At 51.2% G+C, this 19,505-nt stretch overlaps 6 protein-coding genes across 6 annotated transcripts; 4 read left to right on the forward strand and 2 right to left on the reverse strand.

Moving 5' to 3' along the window:
- Window positions 1-590: 590 nt before the first annotated feature.
- On the forward strand, window positions 591-1,526 carry MAA_01925 (uncharacterized protein; the record flags this gene model as incomplete). Its single annotated transcript, XM_007819923.1, has 2 exons — window positions 591-1,054; window positions 1,169-1,526. 2 exons carry the CDS (start codon window positions 591-593, stop codon window positions 1,524-1,526), a joined length of 822 nt encoding a protein of 273 aa, XP_007818114.1.
- Window positions 1,527-2,655: 1,129 nt separating this feature from the next.
- On the forward strand, window positions 2,656-3,270 carry MAA_01924 (acetyltransferase; the record flags this gene model as incomplete). Its single annotated transcript, XM_007819922.2, has 1 exon — window positions 2,656-3,270. One exon carries the CDS (start codon window positions 2,656-2,658, stop codon window positions 3,268-3,270), a length of 615 nt encoding a protein of 204 aa, XP_007818113.2.
- A 4,106-nt stretch (window positions 3,271-7,376) lies between these two features.
- On the reverse strand, window positions 7,377-9,274 carry MAA_01923 (Monooxygenase, FAD-binding protein; the record flags this gene model as incomplete). Its single annotated transcript, XM_007819921.1, has 6 exons — window positions 7,377-7,768; window positions 7,843-8,178; window positions 8,267-8,824; window positions 8,893-9,012; window positions 9,069-9,134; window positions 9,214-9,274. 6 exons carry the CDS (start codon window positions 9,272-9,274, stop codon window positions 7,377-7,379), a joined length of 1,533 nt encoding a protein of 510 aa, XP_007818112.1.
- A 2,079-nt stretch (window positions 9,275-11,353) lies between these two features.
- On the forward strand, window positions 11,354-13,493 carry MAA_01922 (Pyoverdine biosynthesis; the record flags this gene model as incomplete). Its single annotated transcript, XM_007819920.1, has 4 exons — window positions 11,354-11,792; window positions 11,857-12,239; window positions 12,306-12,961; window positions 13,022-13,493. The coding sequence occupies 4 exons, from the start codon at window positions 11,354-11,356 to the stop codon at window positions 13,491-13,493; spliced, it is 1,950 nt and encodes a 649-aa protein (XP_007818111.1).
- A 1,071-nt stretch (window positions 13,494-14,564) lies between these two features.
- MAA_01921 (artemis protein) lies at window positions 14,565-16,435 on the forward strand (the record flags this gene model as incomplete). The annotated part of the gene is made up of 5 exons (XM_007819919.1): window positions 14,565-14,571; window positions 14,623-14,927; window positions 14,979-15,346; window positions 15,397-15,746; window positions 15,801-16,435. The coding sequence occupies 5 exons, from the start codon at window positions 14,565-14,567 to the stop codon at window positions 16,433-16,435; spliced, it is 1,665 nt and encodes a 554-aa protein (XP_007818110.1).
- A 176-nt stretch (window positions 16,436-16,611) lies between these two features.
- On the reverse strand, window positions 16,612-19,054 carry MAA_01920 (RNA helicase, DEAD-box type, Q motif protein; the record flags this gene model as incomplete). Its single annotated transcript, XM_007819918.1, has 2 exons — window positions 16,612-17,490; window positions 17,549-19,054. The coding sequence occupies 2 exons, from the start codon at window positions 19,052-19,054 to the stop codon at window positions 16,612-16,614; spliced, it is 2,385 nt and encodes a 794-aa protein (XP_007818109.1).
- Window positions 19,055-19,505: the final 451 nt, after the last annotated feature.

The raw sequence follows: 19,505 nt of genomic DNA on the forward strand, positions 1-19,505 counted from the left end.
TGGAATTCGGTCCATCAAAAGCACTCTTCTAGCGGTTCATCAGCATCGAACATTTAGAAAACGAGTAGCAATGATGCCAACTTGTCAAGGGTATGAGGGTCAAGAGTCAAGACAGCCAGGCAACAGTGGCTGTGCTAACAAATTTGTCTCGTCAGGTCGTCCAACATGTCATCCCTGTTCGCTCGCTTTCGCTTTGGCTGCCAAGAAGGAGGCGACCCACGTGATAAACCTGGCATTCGTCTCACCATCGACGGGGAAATTAGAATCTGACAAAAGCCGCAAAACGCCCGCCGTCGCCGTTTCGGAAAAAAAAAAAAGGAAAAAAAGAAAAAGAAACATCTCCAAAAAAGTAAGGCCCGAAAAAAGAGAAGGTCGGGAGAGACTCTGTGGCCCGGATTGTCGGCTGCGGCCGTCGTTGACGCCTCGTCAATCTACAAGGCCAAGCCTAGACATACGCGGCCGTAAACCTGATTGACGCGAAGCGGGCAAGCAAAGACAAGAGCGCGGCTCTCCGGCAGAGCGCGGAGCTCGAGTTTCTCTAGATTCTCATCATTACCATAACTGTCCCCGTGGTCAAGGAGGCAACAACGATGGACATGTCTACGCGGCGAGACGCGGCAAACGACAGCTCACGAGGGCCAGCGCAGCCCTCAAACACAAACACATCGAGCTCGCACGATTCGAACTCCTCAGGGGCCAACCGGCCAATGACTCCTACAAAACCAAAGGGCGTCACATGGGCAGAGGACCAGTTGACGTTTTATCGCGAAGGAACTCCACCTCCCTTGGACCATGACGGTTACCAACAGGACAGCTTGAGCACAGGCCCGCATGCTGCTGGCGCGTACTCGTACGATTACAGCTACGATCACGTGGCTCCTCCTGCTCCTATCCCACAGGCAACAATATGCGGCCTCGGCAAGCGATTGTTTTGCATGATTGTCGCCGCAGCCATTCTAGTCGTGGCAATCGCTGTTGGCGTGGGCGTGGGCGTCGGAGTGGGTACGAGACATGATTCAACATCAGACGAACATGACTCCTCCACTATTACTACGTATGTCTCAAGCGCGGGCCCCCTGAGACGAAGTGTTTCGCAGAGTATCCCGCTGCGTCTAATGGAGAAAAAGAAAGGACCTGGTGTATACTAACAACCGTGCCACGCACACAGTCCATCGGTCCATACCGTCACGCCAACCTCGATAGCGGCCAACCCCACGCAGACGGCTCTGCTGGCCTGTCCCGCAGCGAACAATACCAATTACGAAGTCCTGTCGGTTAGAAAGACCTTTCTACGGGTATGCGGAGTCGACTATACCGGCAGCGAAGGGGCGGCCGACTTGGGTGTTGTGTGGGCGTCCAGCATGCAGGACTGCATGAATAGCTGCGCTGGATACCCGGACTGCACCGGATGTAGTTGGGGCATGATCCCTGGGGACGCTGGCAGCGATCACAGATGCTGGCTGAAGAGCGAGTTGAAGACGCCTACTGCCGTTCGGAGCGGCTGGGACTTTGCCATTTTGCAGTGACGGATCACGTACACGGCATTTGGCGTGTTTGTACTATTTTTACGACGACATCTGCGGCACGATGGAACGATGATGCTGAGAAGAACATGTAATGCATAATATATCCCGACCCACATGTACCAAAGACAATCTAAACTAGAATGTTCCAATACACATGGCATATTTCAACCAACATGTACCAAGGACGATATTGACTATGATACGTTAATGCATCACATCTGGGATGCGTTGGGAGACGGCATGGGGCAGCCTGAAGACTCTGTCCCTTTTACCTGTAGGCCTTGGCCTTGACATGGAGATTGATAGCTAGATGCATTATATGCCTAGAGCTAGGACATTTTCATGCATGGATAAATGCATCACGCATTGCGAGGCGTGTTTGCATGGTGCTTCCTTCGGCATGTCACGGTTCTCTGGTGTAGGTACGACCGCCTGCGGTGTTTGTACAGTTGGGCCTACCTTATGCAGGGCTGGATCGAACATTAGGATAGATTAAAAATTAATAGATACTCAATGCAGAACATGTTTCAGCTCAACGTATACAGTTGGGTTGATGGGACCAATCACCTCGATAGAACCACAACTCACACCAACAATACTTTGTTTTAGACGGGTCCTGCGATCGGATTGGATAACAGACCGCTATCTCTGTACCTGCCCAATGGCTCGTGGAGACACTATGCCAGGGGCTTCAGGCCAATCGAACGTCGACGGTTATGTAGTATATTTATTTACTGTAAAATTAGTAGATAATAGAGGTACCGACAATCCAGTCAAGTATAAATTACTACATTAACCAATCATTGGTCTGCCTGGCGGCCAATGTTTCATACCTAGGTACATACTGTATTATATCAGCAGCTTGTGGCGGGGGGCGGGGGGGCCCGGGGGGCGGTGGGGCCACAAGCCAAACCGCAGCATCATATTTTGGTTCCTGACAGCCAACCCCGTGCACGGACACTAACTACTAGTTGGACCCCTCACAAAACGGCCCAGTATGACTTGGCGTTGTGTGAAAAGGCTTCCCAGCTCGAATGCTCTCAACGCCAAGCTTCCGCCACCCGCAACATTGCGTAATCTACGTGCGATGCAAAAAGAACAAGAAAAAACAGCAACAAAGCGTTGCATGATGGGGGCGCACACTTCAGATGCACAAGTCAGTGTCTTTGACTCTCCTCCTGAAGAATTGCTCCACCTCCTTGCCTCACAGCTCCCCGCCTCGCTCACGCTTCTTCGACGGCTTCAATTTGCCGTGTACCGCAACTGCACAAGGCCGGATGCGCGTATCATTCTCTCATCTGATACCGGCCAGATTAGAGATGGACCAACCAAGCCGGCATGCTTTGCTGCCGCATATGCCGAGCTCTCCACGGGGCCGAATACACAAATGGTCATGTACTCGTCCATGGAACAGGGTAGGCCGAGTGATGAGAAACTACCAGTCCACGAGGGGCATATCATGAATATTGTCCGGACACTGGCGAAACTACGTAAAGAATACGGCGGCAAGCTGGGCTACGGCAACAGTCTACTTGTAGGCAATTTGCATTCAGACGTGCATGACATCTTGGCCAAGTCGGGAAGAGTGACAGCACGGCGGGATTACGACAAGTGGCTGTTTAGGATGGAGCATGTGCCGGAGCTGAAAGAGACTCTGGATCTGGCGGGAATGCATTGGGGGACGGCCTCTCTGGAGGACTGCAGGGTTGTTGCTTCGAGAACGGACATTCCCCGGCCGCCGTGAGTCTCTTCTTGCAGACAAGATGATTTACAAAAATCCCAAAACGCAGCCATGTTGATGGTTTCTGCTCATATAGGGAGCTACTGGTGCAGCTTCCGGGCTTGATGTTGAAGCTGCAAGACGGAACGCCGATTGCCTGGGCCTTTATTGGTGTGATTTTGTGTCTCTCCTCCGGGGCAACCCGGGATTGTCGCTGACACCGAAACAGGGCTACACGGCTCGTTGATAAGTCTGCATTGCGAGGTGAGCCGGCACTGTTGCCCGGTGGCGGGTGAATCATGGCCACACGCTGGTTTTCTCACATGGCACCATAGGACGGCTACCGCAGACGAGGCATCGCCAAGTTATTGGCAGCCAAGCTCCTCCGCCGGACAGGGGTTGAATTCTCCGATGCCAAGTATGCAGGCCACGAATGGTCTTGTGCTGAAGTGGCGCGGGATAACGAGGGCAGTCGAGCAATATGCAAGAGTTTAAACGCCACGCCGCCACGCTGGTCTGTATCATGGTGAGTGTAGTGCTGCATGCGTAACCCCTTGGAAGCCCGTGACTCAAGACACTTTGTTCTAGAAAGACTTTTTTTTTTCTAAAAATTTTTCTAGGGCGACGCTAGACTTGTCAGAGAGTGCGCAGAGTTGAACACTCGAAATTTCAGCTTGAGCGGTGTGAAGTTGCGAGTCAAGGCAACAAGAGTCATTGACTCATGCATGCCATGCCGTCAAGAGAGGGAAAAAAACAACAACTGGTTTGAAAACAATACTACAATATATAACCCCTGAAAGTTTAGCCATATATGTGTGACATCAGTGAATGGGGCCAGCTGTAAGGTTATTCGTTAACAGCTGTTAGAGTGGGCTGTCAAAAAAACTATCCCTTTGACTGTGTTAAGGTGCATTAGATACAGCGAATTAGGGTTCTGGCCAATCAGAAACCTGATTACATAGGTACATTAATCTACTAAGAAATAATATAATAATTAAAGTCACAATAATTTTCTGAGCTACAAGAAGTTATACTACCTACCTACCAAGGTAGGTATATAACCGGCCTAAATAGTTACAAAAAAAAGTACCCTGTAGGTATCGCAGAAAAGTGGAGAGACAGCTACATCCAACGCACCTTAAAACAGCCAAAGGGATAGTATTATCAACCCAAAAACGGCTCAAATTATAAGAAACAATCCGAAACACGTAGGGCATCAATCTGAAACACACCAACTTTGGAGGGCTTTCAAAGCTTGGTGTCACCTGATGTTGGTCCTTGGCAAAGTAAACTTTGGGCTGATTATCCGCCGCAGCCAATCAGCAGTTTCGCCGGTTCGGCTCGGAGCGCAAAAGAACTTTGGATTCCTTGTTGACCTCCTCTCGGGTGGGATAGTACATATCTGATGCCATCGCAAAGCAGCACACGCATGGCTTATACGAGAAAGACAACATCAAAATACATAATGGCATCATCCCATTCACCTGCCACTCAGCCTCTCTGCGGAATGAAATCGCAATCGCGCAATCTGCCTCTCTCCGGGGATTAGCCTCGTTCGCATATCAGAGTACGACTACCCCACGGTCCACAAGCCAGGCAAGGTGTGCATTTAGCAAGATGCCGTTATTTTTCCGACGGCTCAGAGGCTGATCTGCCCATGGGACATGGGATACGGGACATGGGATATGGGACATGATGGGACATGTCAGGACGCTTGACACCCAAGCTGCCCATGTACCCCTCGGACAGAATCCGTATCCATGCGCGCCGCAGGGCTCTCTGCTATTGCACTGTAGTACTACTACTACTCTGTATATACATACAGAGTATACACAACAACAAGACACGACCAGGTTCGAGGGCTACCCTGCTAAAGGAAGAGGAGAAGGGGGGAGGGTATCGTCAAGGATGCCCGCCCCTATACCCACGTACGCACATGAAAAAATGCAAGAGGAATGGGTAGACCCTTGCCACATCGGCATTGGGCGACTATCCGGCGTGATCCAGTATGGGGTAAGTTACATACATACAGCGATGAGCCACGCACTTGCCGGAGCCGAGTGCCAAATCAGTCGCGTATTCCCGGCAGCCAGGGGGGTAGCCCTTGGCACGTTGCGAGTCAATATACATACGCCCAAAACTTATCAGAAGACACCAGATCTTATTCATGCAACGTCCCGCACTGACGCGTTATACGGGACAGCCGCGGCCCTGAGACCCAGACTGGGGCCGCGGACGTCGGCATTTGTGGGAGGAGAATCGGGCGGAGAGGCTGGGTCCTGGGACATAGTCCATGAGGCTCTGGTTTCACATATATGTACCAAGGCGAGGGGGCTTTGACAGCCGCAAGAGAAAAGGGTTTCGCGTTTCTCCATGCCAACTCTCGAAACTCTCGAAGCTCTGTCAGCCACGTGGAACGGACGGCAGTCGAGCCTCCAGGAAGGGTCGCATTGATGGTGGAATTAGGGCCCGAAATCTGGAGAGGGGCTGAAAATCAAACCAAAAAACTCGGTGACGACTTGGGTGAGTAGCATCATAGGCAAAGGGATAGGGATGGGCGCATCGCGAGGTTGCATGCCAGGGATGGCAGTGCTACCCAGAATCGAGAGGAATGAATCGGACATGACGTCGCCGGAGAATATTTCCATTCTGGGGGTGGAAAACGGGAAAATAGAAGAACAGGAGAGGAGAGGAAAGAGGAAAGAAAAAAAAAGCCCAGAGGTTGCCGTCACATCGCGCCATCTCATCAAGCGCTCTAGAAGAAATTAGCACGCCCAAGGCTCAACTCTGAGCGTCAATCGGTTCTCGTCTACAGAGTTCTTGTCACCTACATTCTTATCGTCCCGACCAGAGCCGCCGTCGTCCATGCCGCGGCTGTTTAAATTTCAATGCCCCGACGAGCACCCAAGGGCCGGAATGCCGTCTCGCCAGCACGTCTCGAGTCTTGGAGTCTCGACACAAACATTAGCCCACGCGGGCCTCTTTTCCCCGTAGAAATCCAAAGTCACAAGGAACAAACAGATCCGCCAACGACCCCGTTGCGAGCACGCAATCATACAATCGCCCGTCTCTGATAATGGGGCCGATGGCTTTATAGCAGCTGCCGTCCCTTCTCGTCGGGGCGAAGACTGGCGAGGCGTTCCCGTGAGACGGCGGCAAGCTGAAAATCACCTCACCGCGCGGCGGCCTCCCGGCTCTAGGTCGGGCATCGTTCGACTATCAGGCCGGAGCGACTGCAGGATACATGATTAGCGCGTTGGCGTTGGACGAGGTGGTTCGTCTTTTCGATGGCAGTGGGCCGCCGGCTCGCAGGTATCGTCAAATAAATGTATGTATGTATGCATTCGAGGCCCGTCGTGAGCATGAGCATGACTCCATCTCGGCTCTGCCCTGCGCATGAATATGCCCCATGTGTACTAGCACCCGTCGCCGCGATGTCTCTGCTATCGATTTATTAGACTTGATAATAGACTTGGATGAGCCCTTTGTCGCTCGCCAAGCAGGCGAACCACGGTGTGCGCCTGCACGCCTGCAAGCTGGCCTGGTTCGAGTTGACATGCCGGCCCATCGAATCAATGCTGGTCCTGGTCCTGGCTCCCTCCGATTTTCATGTCCATCCATCTAGTATGTATGGCCTGTGCGTGTGCCAGGTGTGCCAGTCCAGTGCCAGTGCCAGTGCCAGTGCTAGTGCCAGTGTCAGTGCTAGTGCCAGGGCTCGGTGAACTACCCCGTGTTTCATCGCCCGAGAGTTGAGATGCGTCGATAGTATTCGCTCAAGATCGCTCCCATCCTCCCACTCGGTGAGCCGTCGCCAAATGATGCGCCCAAGGCCCGATCCGTCGATAATAAGGGGTGAACCGCGGCCGCTGCGGTCGTCGGTGTGGTGCTGTTGCGGCATCCATGGCTTCCACGGCTCGAGGCTGCTTGCTGCAGAGTGGCAACTTGCTAAGTCATTGCTTGGCAACCTTTTTGTGTGTATTTTTGTGTGTACTACTACTACCATGGCATGACACGTGCATCGATGTTTTGACGCCGGCAGATACAATACGAACAATCATTTCATTCCATCAACCCTGAGAGCTTCTAATTCTACTACTACACTACTGCTAGCCGAACAACCCCAGCCCATGTTACAGGTATAGCTCCTTGAGATATGCCTTGGCCTCATCTGAACTTCCACCCACAAAGCCAAGGTACATGTCTGGTCGGACTACAACCACAAACGCATCGTCCTTGGATGCCCAGTCTGCCGTGTAAGTCCTGTTTGAGTCGTCACCCCCAGCTGCCGACTCTGACGCAGGGCGAATCGTGTAGTGGGTTACAATGTCGCTGAAACCAAAGTCGGGGGCTGGCGCTCCGCCAATGTGCAAAACCAAATACTTGCCGTACGTTGTTTCTGTGTAGAGCCTAGTCTCAGCCCCATCCGCCTTATTCAGGATCATATCGGGGCATCTGTTGCCTGCCTTCCAGATGCCGTGCTCTGAGGCCTGCACCAGAGGGGAGCCAGACTCGCGATAGGTTACTCCCATGCCTTTGTTCGCGCACACTCCATGTTAGCTCGTCTTCTTCTGCTTCGTCGTGCATGCTCTCGCTTACCAGTGATGTACCCTGCATTCTTCTCAATAGTACCAACATACTGCTTGGCGGTGTGGACGGTGTCTCTGACCAGAGCCGCGGCAACGTCGATGACATCTCGCGCCGTGCTTCTCCTCTCGGTATCGTAGCTCCCAATGATTTTCTGCGCGGCCCCTGGCTGAAGGTTCTGGTTCTTTACGACCTGTGCCAGACGCCAAGCAAGATTGAAGGCATCCGACATGCCCGTGTTGAGCCCCTGGCCGCCGTTCACCGAGTGAACGTGGGCCGCATCACCTGCTAGAATGATACGGCCGGACCCATCCTTGGAGATAAAGGTTGACGCAATTCTCTCCTTGACTGCATGGGCCGTTAGTATCCCGCCATCTTTACGGCCCGGGTAGACCCGGAAAAACACTTAGCAGGTGGATAAACATTCGAGACGTACCGTCAAAGGTGCTGTACCACTCAGTCTTCTTGAACTCGACCCTATGGGGAGCCATGTGCTCTTTAATCGACTCTTCAGCTCGTGCCTGCGTCACCTCTCCGTCCAGGAGCACGTAAAATCGGCACATGCCGCGCTCTCTGGGAATCCACGAGACGCGAGACTGTCCATTCAGCTGAAAGGTGATGATCTCTGGGCAGAGAGGAAAGTCGGTGTCGATAAAGGTATCCAACACCGCCCACAGCATTTCAGGCTTTGTACCAGTAAACGTGGCTCCGATTGCCTGGCGAACCATGGACCTTGCGCCGTCAGAGCCCACGGCGTACTTGCTGCGAACCCTGAAACCGGAGTCCGTCACGGTTTCAACGCCCTCGTCGTCCTCGGTCACGGACACGACTTGCTCCCCGAAACGCACGAGGCCCTCGCCGAGCTTGCTGGCAATGACCTTTTCCACGACTGGCTGCCCAACCATGAGGAAATTCTTGTGCAGCGTGTTCTCAAGGCCAACCCACCATGTGTTCTGGCGCGACTTGAACTCTCCATCTGCAAAAGTAGAGCTGGCTGCGGGCACAGGTAAGCAAGGGGTCAAGTTTGATGCAAGCGACTATAGGCGGGACGAAGCGGCTCACTGTTGCATTTCAGACCGATGGGTAGGAGCTCATCCAGGAGCTTGGCTACTTCTAGGTACTGCTGAGTTCGCGCATTGAGTGCATCAGCTCTTCCCAGCTCAAGAGTGCTGGGCTTTCCATCTGCAGAACGGGATTAGAGACTTATGCAAGTGGTTTTTCATGTCAAGGAATCATACCTATGATGCAGACAGAAACGCCAAGGCGGTGGAGCAAAAGGCCAGTGAAGAGGCCAGTTGGCCCGCCTATGATGTGTTAGTCTTCAAGTTGTTTATGTTTTTCGGGACAAAGTAAACTTGTTAAAAGGAGGGTTGGACAACGTACCGCCAATGATGCACACATCTGTGGTTGCAACTTTGGCTGACATGTCTCCGTTGGCGTGCATTTTTGTCTGTCTGGTCTTGTTCTTTGTCTTGTCTTTTTCTTTTTCTTTTTTTTTTCGTTGAGTCTTGTCAAAATAAAAAGTCAATAAGTCTTGAAGGAGATGCTCAGCAGGTTGAGTAGGAGCAGATGTGTACATTTACATTAATCTATTGAGGTGAGCGGCGGTCCCTGACTAATGAAATCATATGATATGATTCGGAAAATTTCTGTGCATAATGATTAACAGCTGCGGCTATGACCATTCATGAGTCGCCCAGTGAAACACGCCAAAAAGCAACGGCAAGCAGTTCCAGCTTTCATCCCTGTGGCCCTAGCCCGGTCTCATCTCATAATAGGCACTTTGAACGCTCGGCAAGCGATTCATACTGCATCGTACTGAGCTTCGGCGGGCCCGGCTTCTGAGACTGGTCATTATTCGACAAAGTTGCGCGACAGGCTGTACTTACAGCAACTAGTCAAGCGTCAACTAGTGGCAGGGTTCAAATGTTGTCAGACAACCAGGATGTCTTCTATCCACATCAAGTCCATGCCCGGTGGAATCAGGAAACCCCACCGCGCGCGGTTCTGATAATCGGCACTCCTTACTGCCATCCCACTCGGTGATCTCGCCAAGCATTGAGTAGCACACTCTATATCCAAGCTTCCTGGGAATAAAGTTGCGTAACGTTGAGGCTTCAACAGTGGGCCCCCCCCGGCACGAGTAAGTCGACGGGACCAGGTAGATTAAAGCCGCCATCCAAGCCACGACAGTTTCATCTTTCCCGTCGCGCGCCGTGCTGTGCCGCTTGGCGGCATGTCATTGCAGAAACACTGTATGCCCGGTGCATAGCAAGACACGAAGCCTGGCGCGGAGATGCTGTCATGTCGTCTCATCGATGGCGGAAAAATCCCACATCCACCGAAATGAAGAAGCCGGCGCGCTTCGTTGTCCAAAGATTGTCGAACCATTGAATGTCATGGACCCTGGAGGGCCGATGTTACACCACCAGCGCCTGTCATCCGTTCTAGCGCTCGGTTTCGCCAAATCAAGCTCCTAGACTAGAAGGATTTTCGAATCCTGCATCCCAGAGACAGCCGTCGTTGGCGCAAAGACGTAATCATACACGGTGTCATGGTTGTTTTGAGCCAGCCGATTCGGTCCACCATCCTGAAAAGGCAAGTCCTCAAGCGTGGCACAAACTAGCTATGCAGTTGGACCTTGGCCGAAGTAATAGAAACTCTCCAAAGGCTTCGTTACATCCTCTTGGCGCCTCTTCCTAGATAGAAGGTGCTGGTTAGGGCTGAATGCTCGAGGTTGGTGTCGTTGGTGTCGTTCATGCGGTTCATGTGGTCTCGTCCTATGGCCCTTCCCGCGATGGAACTGATGATCAAGCAATCCATGAATCCCGCCAAGTCGATTATCATAGATATCCACATAGTAACATGAGGACCTGGCCACTCTATCCTGATCACTGACCCATAAGTTCCTCACGACGCCGAGTAATCAATCGTGAGTAGTGTGATGGAGTGTTGCTCTGGCGTGTCATTTACATGCTGGTCCTTGTTTCGACGCCCCTCTGCGGAGAGTCGGTTGGGGTCAGTCTTACGCCCTTCATTTCTGTGTGGAACTTGTTAGCAACTGGTAAAACTGGTACCGGCAATGATTAAAGCTGGAATCGGCATTGAGCCTATAGCACCTACAGCGCTATTCGTAGCCATCACCACGAATCACGTAGCTGTTAGACCTGACCCCTGCACCCTTGCTCAATATGTACTATGCTCGAGGCAATACTCCGTACTCTTGAGTCTTCACCCCTATTTGTTTTCGGTGCACAAGACCCGTAAATTTGCAAGTCAGTCAACAGCTCTCTGTTGCTGACGAAACACTGCTGATGGCAGCCCACCATCCCATACCCCATGTGGTGGATGCAGTCAAGAGGCATCACACAACGGGAGGCTAATATGCGATCCTTCGAACTCATAAACGGCGCTCATCCTGCACTCAATCCTGCATCTCAACCTCTTCATTCCATCCTTCAACATCATCCCAACAAGTCCTATATCCTCTCACTATCTATCTGCTCCTTCTTTCTCTTATACCATGCCCAGTGCCGTATCACCAGCGCATGAAGCCGCCTCTGCGGAGGCCAAGGGAACCAAGAGTCCTCGAAGCCTCAACATTGACGACTTCCCACACTTGGTAGATGCATCGGCTCTCGACACCGCATCAAGAATTCTGGGTGTAATCGACCGATATCGTTTGCAAAAGTCAAACGATGCTCCAGTTGGAGCAGGCGAAGGCGGCTTGAAGTTTCTGGCCGTCATTTACAGCCACATCAAAGCTGGCAAGGCTGTCCCAATGTGCCTTCCAGCCTTCCCCTTCAAGTCTCCAAACAGATCAGCAAAGGTTCTCGGCAAGAATCCCGACAGGGCAGAAGAACTTGCTTTAAGCCACCTTAACGGATTATGCCAAGCCATTACAGACATATACCCCCCTGGGGCTAAACTCACCATCATCTCGGACGGACTTGTATATAATGGTGAGTTCTATCCTGCGGCCGATCTTTGCATTTGTATGTTGTGTCTCGAGGCTGATCAATATAGATCTTCTTGGTGTCCCCGATAAGGATGTCTGGTCATATGGTGAGAACCTTCGGCTGCTGGCCAAGGCAAAGGGCTTCACCCAGATTGACTTCTGCCGACTGCGAGACCTTGTGCCCATCTCTCTGCCAAATGAGCTGGATGAGATGACCTATGTCGCAAACGCATCGAATTTCCGCCGATCCCTCCTCAACACTTTCGGCAACCCAAATTGGGAATGGAAGGAAGTGTGCCAAATTGAAGATGTATGCCTCACATACAGAGGCTACATCAAATTCCTGGAAACCGACTTGGCAGAAGTCTACCCGCTTCAAGAGGATCGAAGCAAGTCTAGGTATAAGCGCGGAATCGAGTATATCGCAAAACAAATGATGTATCGCGGAGATGTGAGTTTTTTTCATCAACCTCGGACCACTGGGTTTTCGGTGCACGTTGACTAACAATTCGGAAAGGCATTTGCGAGCGCTGTTCGACAAAAGTACAAGGACCATGTTCGTCTGTCGATTCATCCTTCCACTGGTGCCAACAAACTCTCAGTCAGCCTGCTTCCCACCACCACCATGTTCACAACGCCATGGCACTGCACCGTTGGTTACAAGCTCGATGGCACGGTGGTCTCTGGTATGCGATCCGATTTCGAAAAGGACGAAACGTACGAGTTGGTCTTCGAGAATGGACACCCTAGCTATTATCGTGAAAAGTCGGACCTCTTTTCTTGGGGTACTGAGAAGGGTGGTGTGACTTTCGAGCCGATATATCCAAGTGGTTGGTTGTTGAAGCCAGCCGCTGGGCCGGGTTCCTTGACCATCAATGACGTTGATGCGAAGAAGGTTCGATCATTGTCTGAGATCAGCTCTCCAGTTATCATGCGTGGATTCTTCAAGAATCCCAAGAAAGAGGCTTTCATCGAGAAGTCCAAGGAGTTTGGTGAGCCTCTGCCATGGAAATTTGGGCTTGTTCTTGAGGTCAAGGACCAAGGCACAGACACTCGCGGCCTCAACAACGTCCTTTCGGCCGAGTGGATGCCATTCCACTACGATGGACTTTTCAAGACCGCCACACAGGTCAATGACAAGGGCGAAGAAGTTTGCGTCTCCGTTCCTCCCCAGTAAGTTGTTGAATTTTCCCAAGTATTGCGGTCTGAGATAAGTAGCTGACAACTCCATAGCTTCCAGTTTTTCGTTGGCGCCACCTCCTCCCCCAGAGACACTGGCTTCACATTGTTCTCCTCGTCAACCATGTTCTTCAAGTATCTGCCGAAGTGGCTGACGGCGGAGGACCTCGCGAAGAAGACATGGTCAGTCTCGACATCCTCCTTCGACGCAACCAAGCTGAGGGGGCTTCCGTTGGTTATTTCCCATCCTACGACGGGCAAGCCATGCCTCCGATATCACGAGCCATGGCCGCAGACCAAGACGCAGTTTGAGGCTACCCAGGTCACCCTCGACGGCCATGATGAAGCGAGCAACCAGGCCATTTGTGAAGCCATTGACGCCACGCTTCACGACAGGCGAGTTGCATATTACCACATTTGGGAGAAGGGCGACCTGGTTGTGAGCGACAACATCTTGATGATGCACACGCGAAGCGACTTCACCGCTGGAAGTGATCGGGAGCTCTGGCGAATCCACTTTGACTAGAAGCGTTGAGAACCTCGAGAAGTCGTAAATATGTTCGAGAAGTGTTAGCGCGTCTTCATTTGCTTCGAATTTGATCTGTACTTAGAAAGTTGACCTATTTTGCGATGCATTTGTTTTCCCTTGGAGTAAGGACATGAAAAGAATTCAATTGGACTATAGTTATAAGTAAACAATCCTCTCTTCTAACTTGTGCATTTCCTTGCTCGTGAATTGTGGGTGGCGGCGCGACACAGTAGTAGTATCGCAACTCACACAGTACCATACATATCTAGTAGGCTACCAAGTACCAAGTATCCATCGTGAACATCGCAAACTGGTCCAGATTCACGACAGCGTTGGTCTGCTACTTTTATCTCATGGCTGTCACTAATTGATTGCTAACACATCTATGTGAGGTACCGGGACTAAGTTCAAGAAGTGTACATGATTAGTCTGTCACTTTGACGACTTTTGCGCACCACGAGTGCACGACAGGCACAGCTGAGCAGTCCAAGGCACAAATCATCATGTCGACATTTGTCGGAATTGTGGCCGAATTTCCAGAAATACGAAGTAAGTCTTTTGGCGTATTGCTGGATTTCATCTTCAATATGGTTTTAATATCTTACCAGTCGACTTCTTCAGACGACAGCCGGATCAGCCTCCACCTTTGGCATGTTTCCTAAGCCACGTCCATAGCGACCACCTAGCCGGACTGGAAACATTGCGCTCCCCTTTGTTAGTAGGAAATCGCCCTCACGAGCCTAGTCTTCGCCATCCTAACATGTAAAGTGTATATTGTTCTCCAGCAACGCGAGAGATTCTGCTGCGACTTGAAAGGTACACATGCAGAATCAACCATGCCTGTGGCATTTTGGAGGCAAGACAGCAAACATATAAGCACCTGCGCAAAGTCCTAGTATGAATATCATCATTTTATTCGCCCATATTCCCACTCATCTTTCTAATCCCTTCTCTTTTTTTAAAAAACAGAAATCACTTCCTCTCGAAGCACCAACGGTGATAGAGCTTCGCCATGGACTTAACATCCAGGTCACATTGTTTGACGCAAACCACTGCCCAGGCTCAACCATGTTCTGTACGTAGCAACCGCCATCCCCATCCGACGTTTGCTTATTCAAGAAAACAGTGATTGAAGGCCAAGGCAAAGCCATCCTCTACACGGGTGACATTCGTGCAGAACCGTGGTTTGTCAATGCACTTGCCCGGAATCCAGGCATCCTGGAGTATACATGCGGTTTGAAGACCCTCGACAAGATATACCTCGACACTTCATTCCTCGCAGATATTCCATTCCAAACAAAATCCGAAGGCATAGCTGATCTTCTGGCAAAAGTTCAAAGGTACCCAGAAGACACCGTCTTCCACTTCCAAGCATGGACCTTTGGCTATGAGGATGTGTGGATTGCTCTATCTAAAGCGTTAAACTCTCGTGTGTGTATAATTCCAAATTTCCATACAAAACGTTTTCTGACTATTCTAAAGATTCATGTCGACGACTATAAGCTGCGAATATTTAATTCCCTCAAGAGTCGTTCCTCTGATCAACCCTTTTCTCCAGAATTTCACCTCGCAGCAGGTGCTGCGGTTTTGACAGGCCACATGTGCGGAAATACCCAGCATTTAGGTTGCCTCACCTCGGATACCAGTGTCCGAATACATAGCTGTGAGAAGGCGAATATGTGTTCTGTCGCCAAACACCCCTCAGTCGTTTCGATTCGACCAGTAGTCTGTCGACTCCCAGGGGGTGAGAGCATGATGGAGAAGGGTGTTGGAGGCGGGGGAACTGATCTGTCTCGGGAAGCTGAATTCGACTGCATTACTCACGAAGACGTTTATGCATTATTAGAGTCGTAAGTCGTTCCACTTGTCCAACTCTGACTCGTGCGGCTAAATTGTCCAGACTGCCAGCTTGGAATCAGGTCGATTCTGAAACAAGGAAAGGCATAAAGGCTATGTTGACAAGCATGTCTTCAAGCGGCCGGGATTTCGCATTGAACATGTCCATTGAAGAATTTAGCCAAAATCTCTCTGCGGACATGAGCGCTCTGATACAGTCTCTTGCCAACAGATTGTCCAGCAAGACTGGCGTGGCGAAAACGCCTGTTAATGAACCATCTGATAGTCTCCCCAGGGTTATCCTGTTTCCCTTTGCGAGGCACTCTCCCTATAGAGAACTGTGTGAACTAGTCAAGGTGTTCAGTCCAAAGGATATTTGGCCATGTACGGTAGACAAGCAATGGGTAGAGAAAAGTAAGTCAAGCGCCGCAATTTTCGCAGTTTTGCAGACTCTGCTAACGCGTGCAGCAATAACCATGGAGTCTCTGTTTGGTAAATATTGCTCGAAGCAAATATTTGAACACGACAAGCAAATGGCGCCGTTGATTGCCCAGGAACACGAGAAAAGATCTCGTGAAGTAAGGACACCAATGGTTGATAGCCAGTGCGATACCAGTTTCGAAGTCATTCCCCAAAGCAAACGCATACAAGAACAGGCAGTCCTCAACCGACCACAGCTGCCGAATGCCTTGGTAGAAGGTGCGCAGGCACAAACTTGCCATCCGGCACATGCTTCATCATCTGAGGAGCCTAGTTCAGTAAAATCCATATATTCAGACCTTCATTCGAAGACACGTACAGGCGAGGATCATGTTTCGCCATCACAACATGAGGCAGAGCGCGGCGAGAAGTCCAGCACAGCGGCACGAAAACAACCATATCAAGAGCTAGACGATCCCAGCGAGTGCAGCCAAGACAGCGCCAGGACAGACTCACAAATGGCAGACATAGCTATCGACTCTGTTTCATCCTTAGGCGGCTCTGCCCTACGACGAGATGCGTACAAGGCCATGTTAAACAATACAAATGAGGGCGGTGCTTGGGTACCGATCTCTCTTCTCTCCACGGATGCTAATCACCACGAAGCAGAGGTAGAGCTATAAACAATCCGTGCTCTAGGTTGGCGAACTGTAATTCACTATATTCTATTTTCACTCGTCACTAGGTGAATGGACACATTTCTGAAGAGCCGGGACATGTGGAATAAAGTAAATGTCAAGTCCATATTAGACATGTATTCAAGTCTATGCTTGCTCTATATGCATCCATAAAAGCCCCTTCACAGGCCCAGGCCCAGTCCCAAATTATCACCGCCTAAGAAGATGCCGCGTACTGAATTATCCCTCTCCTTCAACAGCTGCGCAACATCTACTCTGCCGCCTGTGATGTACCGTTCGCTCACGCCCAAATTCACCCTCTGACTCAACTCTTGCCTCAGCTGAGCCTTTAGTACACCCATCTCCGCCTTCGTCAAAGCCTTCGCCTCCTTCTCCTTCCTCCGTCGACCGCCGCCTCTGCTGCCTCCACCCCAACCACTCGACTCAGTGGCCTCGAATTCCTCAGAGTCATATTCCACACCGAGCTCCTCGGCCGCGTTGCGGAGCCAAGCATCGTTGCTGTGGGCCTTTTCCTTGGCCAAGATTGCATCTGTGATTTTCTTGGCCAGATCCAAGCGTGGTTTAAGACGAGAGGCAATCTTCCTGTCGATGGGCAGGCTCTCAATGATGTGCTGTTTCTTGCCAGATGAGGCTCGCTCGGCGTGGACTTTACTGGCAAGTCTTCTGGTCGGGAGGACTTCATCCGGCGAGCAGAGGATGATGCTGACACCGCTGCGGTCGGCACGGGCTGTGCGGCCCGAGCGATGGACGTAAGTGTCTGCGGCACGCGGGACGTGATAGTGAATGACCTGGTCCACTTCCTTGATATCGAGACCTCGCGCAGCAACATCGGTAGCTACGAGAATGGTGTTTCGTGCTGCGGTGAACTTTTCCAGGGACCGCAGGCGAGCCTTTTGGATCATTTGTGAGTGCAAGGGCAGTGCGTTTTGGTTGAGGTGCTGGAGGAGGGGGGTGATTCGGCGAACGGCAGAAATGGAATTAGTAAAAACCAGTGTTCGACGGCCGGGGTTTAATAAGAGCACTGTATATAGATAGAGATCCTGCAAACCCGGAAAGTCAGCTTCTCGATGGCTTTGCCCTCCAGAACCTCGGACTCACCTTTTCCATCGCTCCGCACTCAATCAGACCCTCGCGAAGATTATCCGCCATCTGGCTCACAGGATTGACATCGATGAACTTGGGCTCGCCCCGGAACTTGAGACACTTCATGAGATACGCCATCTTTTCCTCGTCACTCCCAGTTTTGGCACTCTTGCCCTTGCCTGCGAGTTTTGTCTGCAGGTTCTTGTCAAAAGTAGCCGAAAATACCAACGTTTGCCGCTCCCTGGTTTCATCTTCTGCATCAGAATTGTCAGAGTATCCGTTCTCTTCGGGGTTCTCTCTATCCAAGGCGCCAATAATATTTTCCGCCTCCTTGAACTGTCCGACTTTGAAAAGCCTATCCGCCTCATCGACCACCAAGAACTTGATTCGAGTAAACTGTTGTTGGAGCTTGGCATCTCCATCGAGCACCTCCCACAAGCGACCTGGTGTACCAATCACGATATCTGCCTTCTCCAACTGTCGTTGTTGCTTCTGAATACTCAAGCCTCCGGTAACAACGCAAATATATGGAGATGCGGGAAGTCCGTCGCATACGGCTTTGATGTGATCACCAATCTGCTTAGCTAATTCTCTTGTCGGGCTGAGAATCACAGCCATAGGACCTTCCCTGTTCTTCTTGTTCGGCTGGTCACCATCATCCCCTGCCTGGTCTTCTTGCTCCTCATGCATGTCCAGCCATTTTTCGACAATGGGAATACCAAAAGCCAATGTTTTTCCGGAACCAGTCTGCGCTTTACCAATCACATCTCCACCGGCAATAATTTCCGGTATCGACTTTTCTTGAATGGCAGTCGGCTTCGAGAATCCCAACTTTGCAATCGCCGACACCAAGTTGGGCGACAAATTCAACGCCACCCAGTCGCCCATGTCGAGGTCGTCGGTTTCGGCTTCTTCGTCCGCCATTGCTGCCAGCGCCAGGAACTCGTTGCCGGCCCCATGTGAAGCGGACTTTTGTAGCTTTTTGTCGGCAATCTTCTGTTGTTTGGATTTCTTCTGCGTGCCGTTGTCGCTTTGTTGTTGCCCCTTTTGGGTCTTGCTGGCCTTGCCCTGCTTGACTGCTGAAATCGTTTCTTGAGATTTCTCGCCCTCCAAGCCATCTTGAGAATCGCTACCTTCGCCGGAATCGACAGGCTCGCGCGCCACAATGTCGTCACCAAACCCTTCAAAAGACTCCTCTTCATCTTCGCTATCGGACACTACGGGCTGACTGTTCGTTGTATCGCTCTTCACGACGAACTGGACTGCTTCGCCATTCTTCACCACGTCCACGCCAGAGAGGACCTGAAGTCCGCCAAAATCTTCACCCACTGATTCCCATGCCAGGGCCGAGGGATCAAGTACGGCACGTCCAACTGGAGTAGGTTTCGTCTTGTTCTTGGACTTTCCGCTCGTCTTCGCATGTGCTTTCGGTCGGGTGCCTGCCTTTTGCAAGTTCTTGTTTCGCTTCGGTTCAGGCCCAGTGGTCGGCGAAACCTTGCGCTTCTTAGACTGTGGTACCATTGGGGGCTGTGATAAATTAGCTCGGCCCCCGAGCAGCTATTTTGCTGCTTGGCGTTCAAGATTGGCCTAGAATAATTGCGAGTTGGATGCAATAGTTTTGCGGCAAAAACTTGGAACGGGACGGATGTCTGAACTTGCTGCCATGGAGCCCACTTCCAAAAAAAAAGTTGACAATGAAGTGACGGTGGAATTTTTTTGCGCCAGCCCAGGCGTGAATCGGCATAAGCTGAGCCGACCTCCGACCCGCCGCCATCCGCCCAATCGCTGTCGGCCACAGACCTCATATCTACCTACCATTGATGACATCAAAAGAGAGAGAGCAACCAGCTCCCAAATTTCAACTCACACATGTTGCATTCATATGCACTTGGTCTCTCAACAGAAAGAAATATAACGATATTATATCATGCTATCGGTACAGTGTGCTATAATTCCGGCCCTTATTTTGAAA

This window comes from Metarhizium robertsii (assembly GCF_000187425.2).
Source record: "Metarhizium robertsii ARSEF 23 chromosome Unknown MAA_Scf_1, whole genome shotgun sequence".
Taxonomy (NCBI): Eukaryota; Fungi; Ascomycota; class Sordariomycetes; order Hypocreales; family Clavicipitaceae; genus Metarhizium; species Metarhizium robertsii.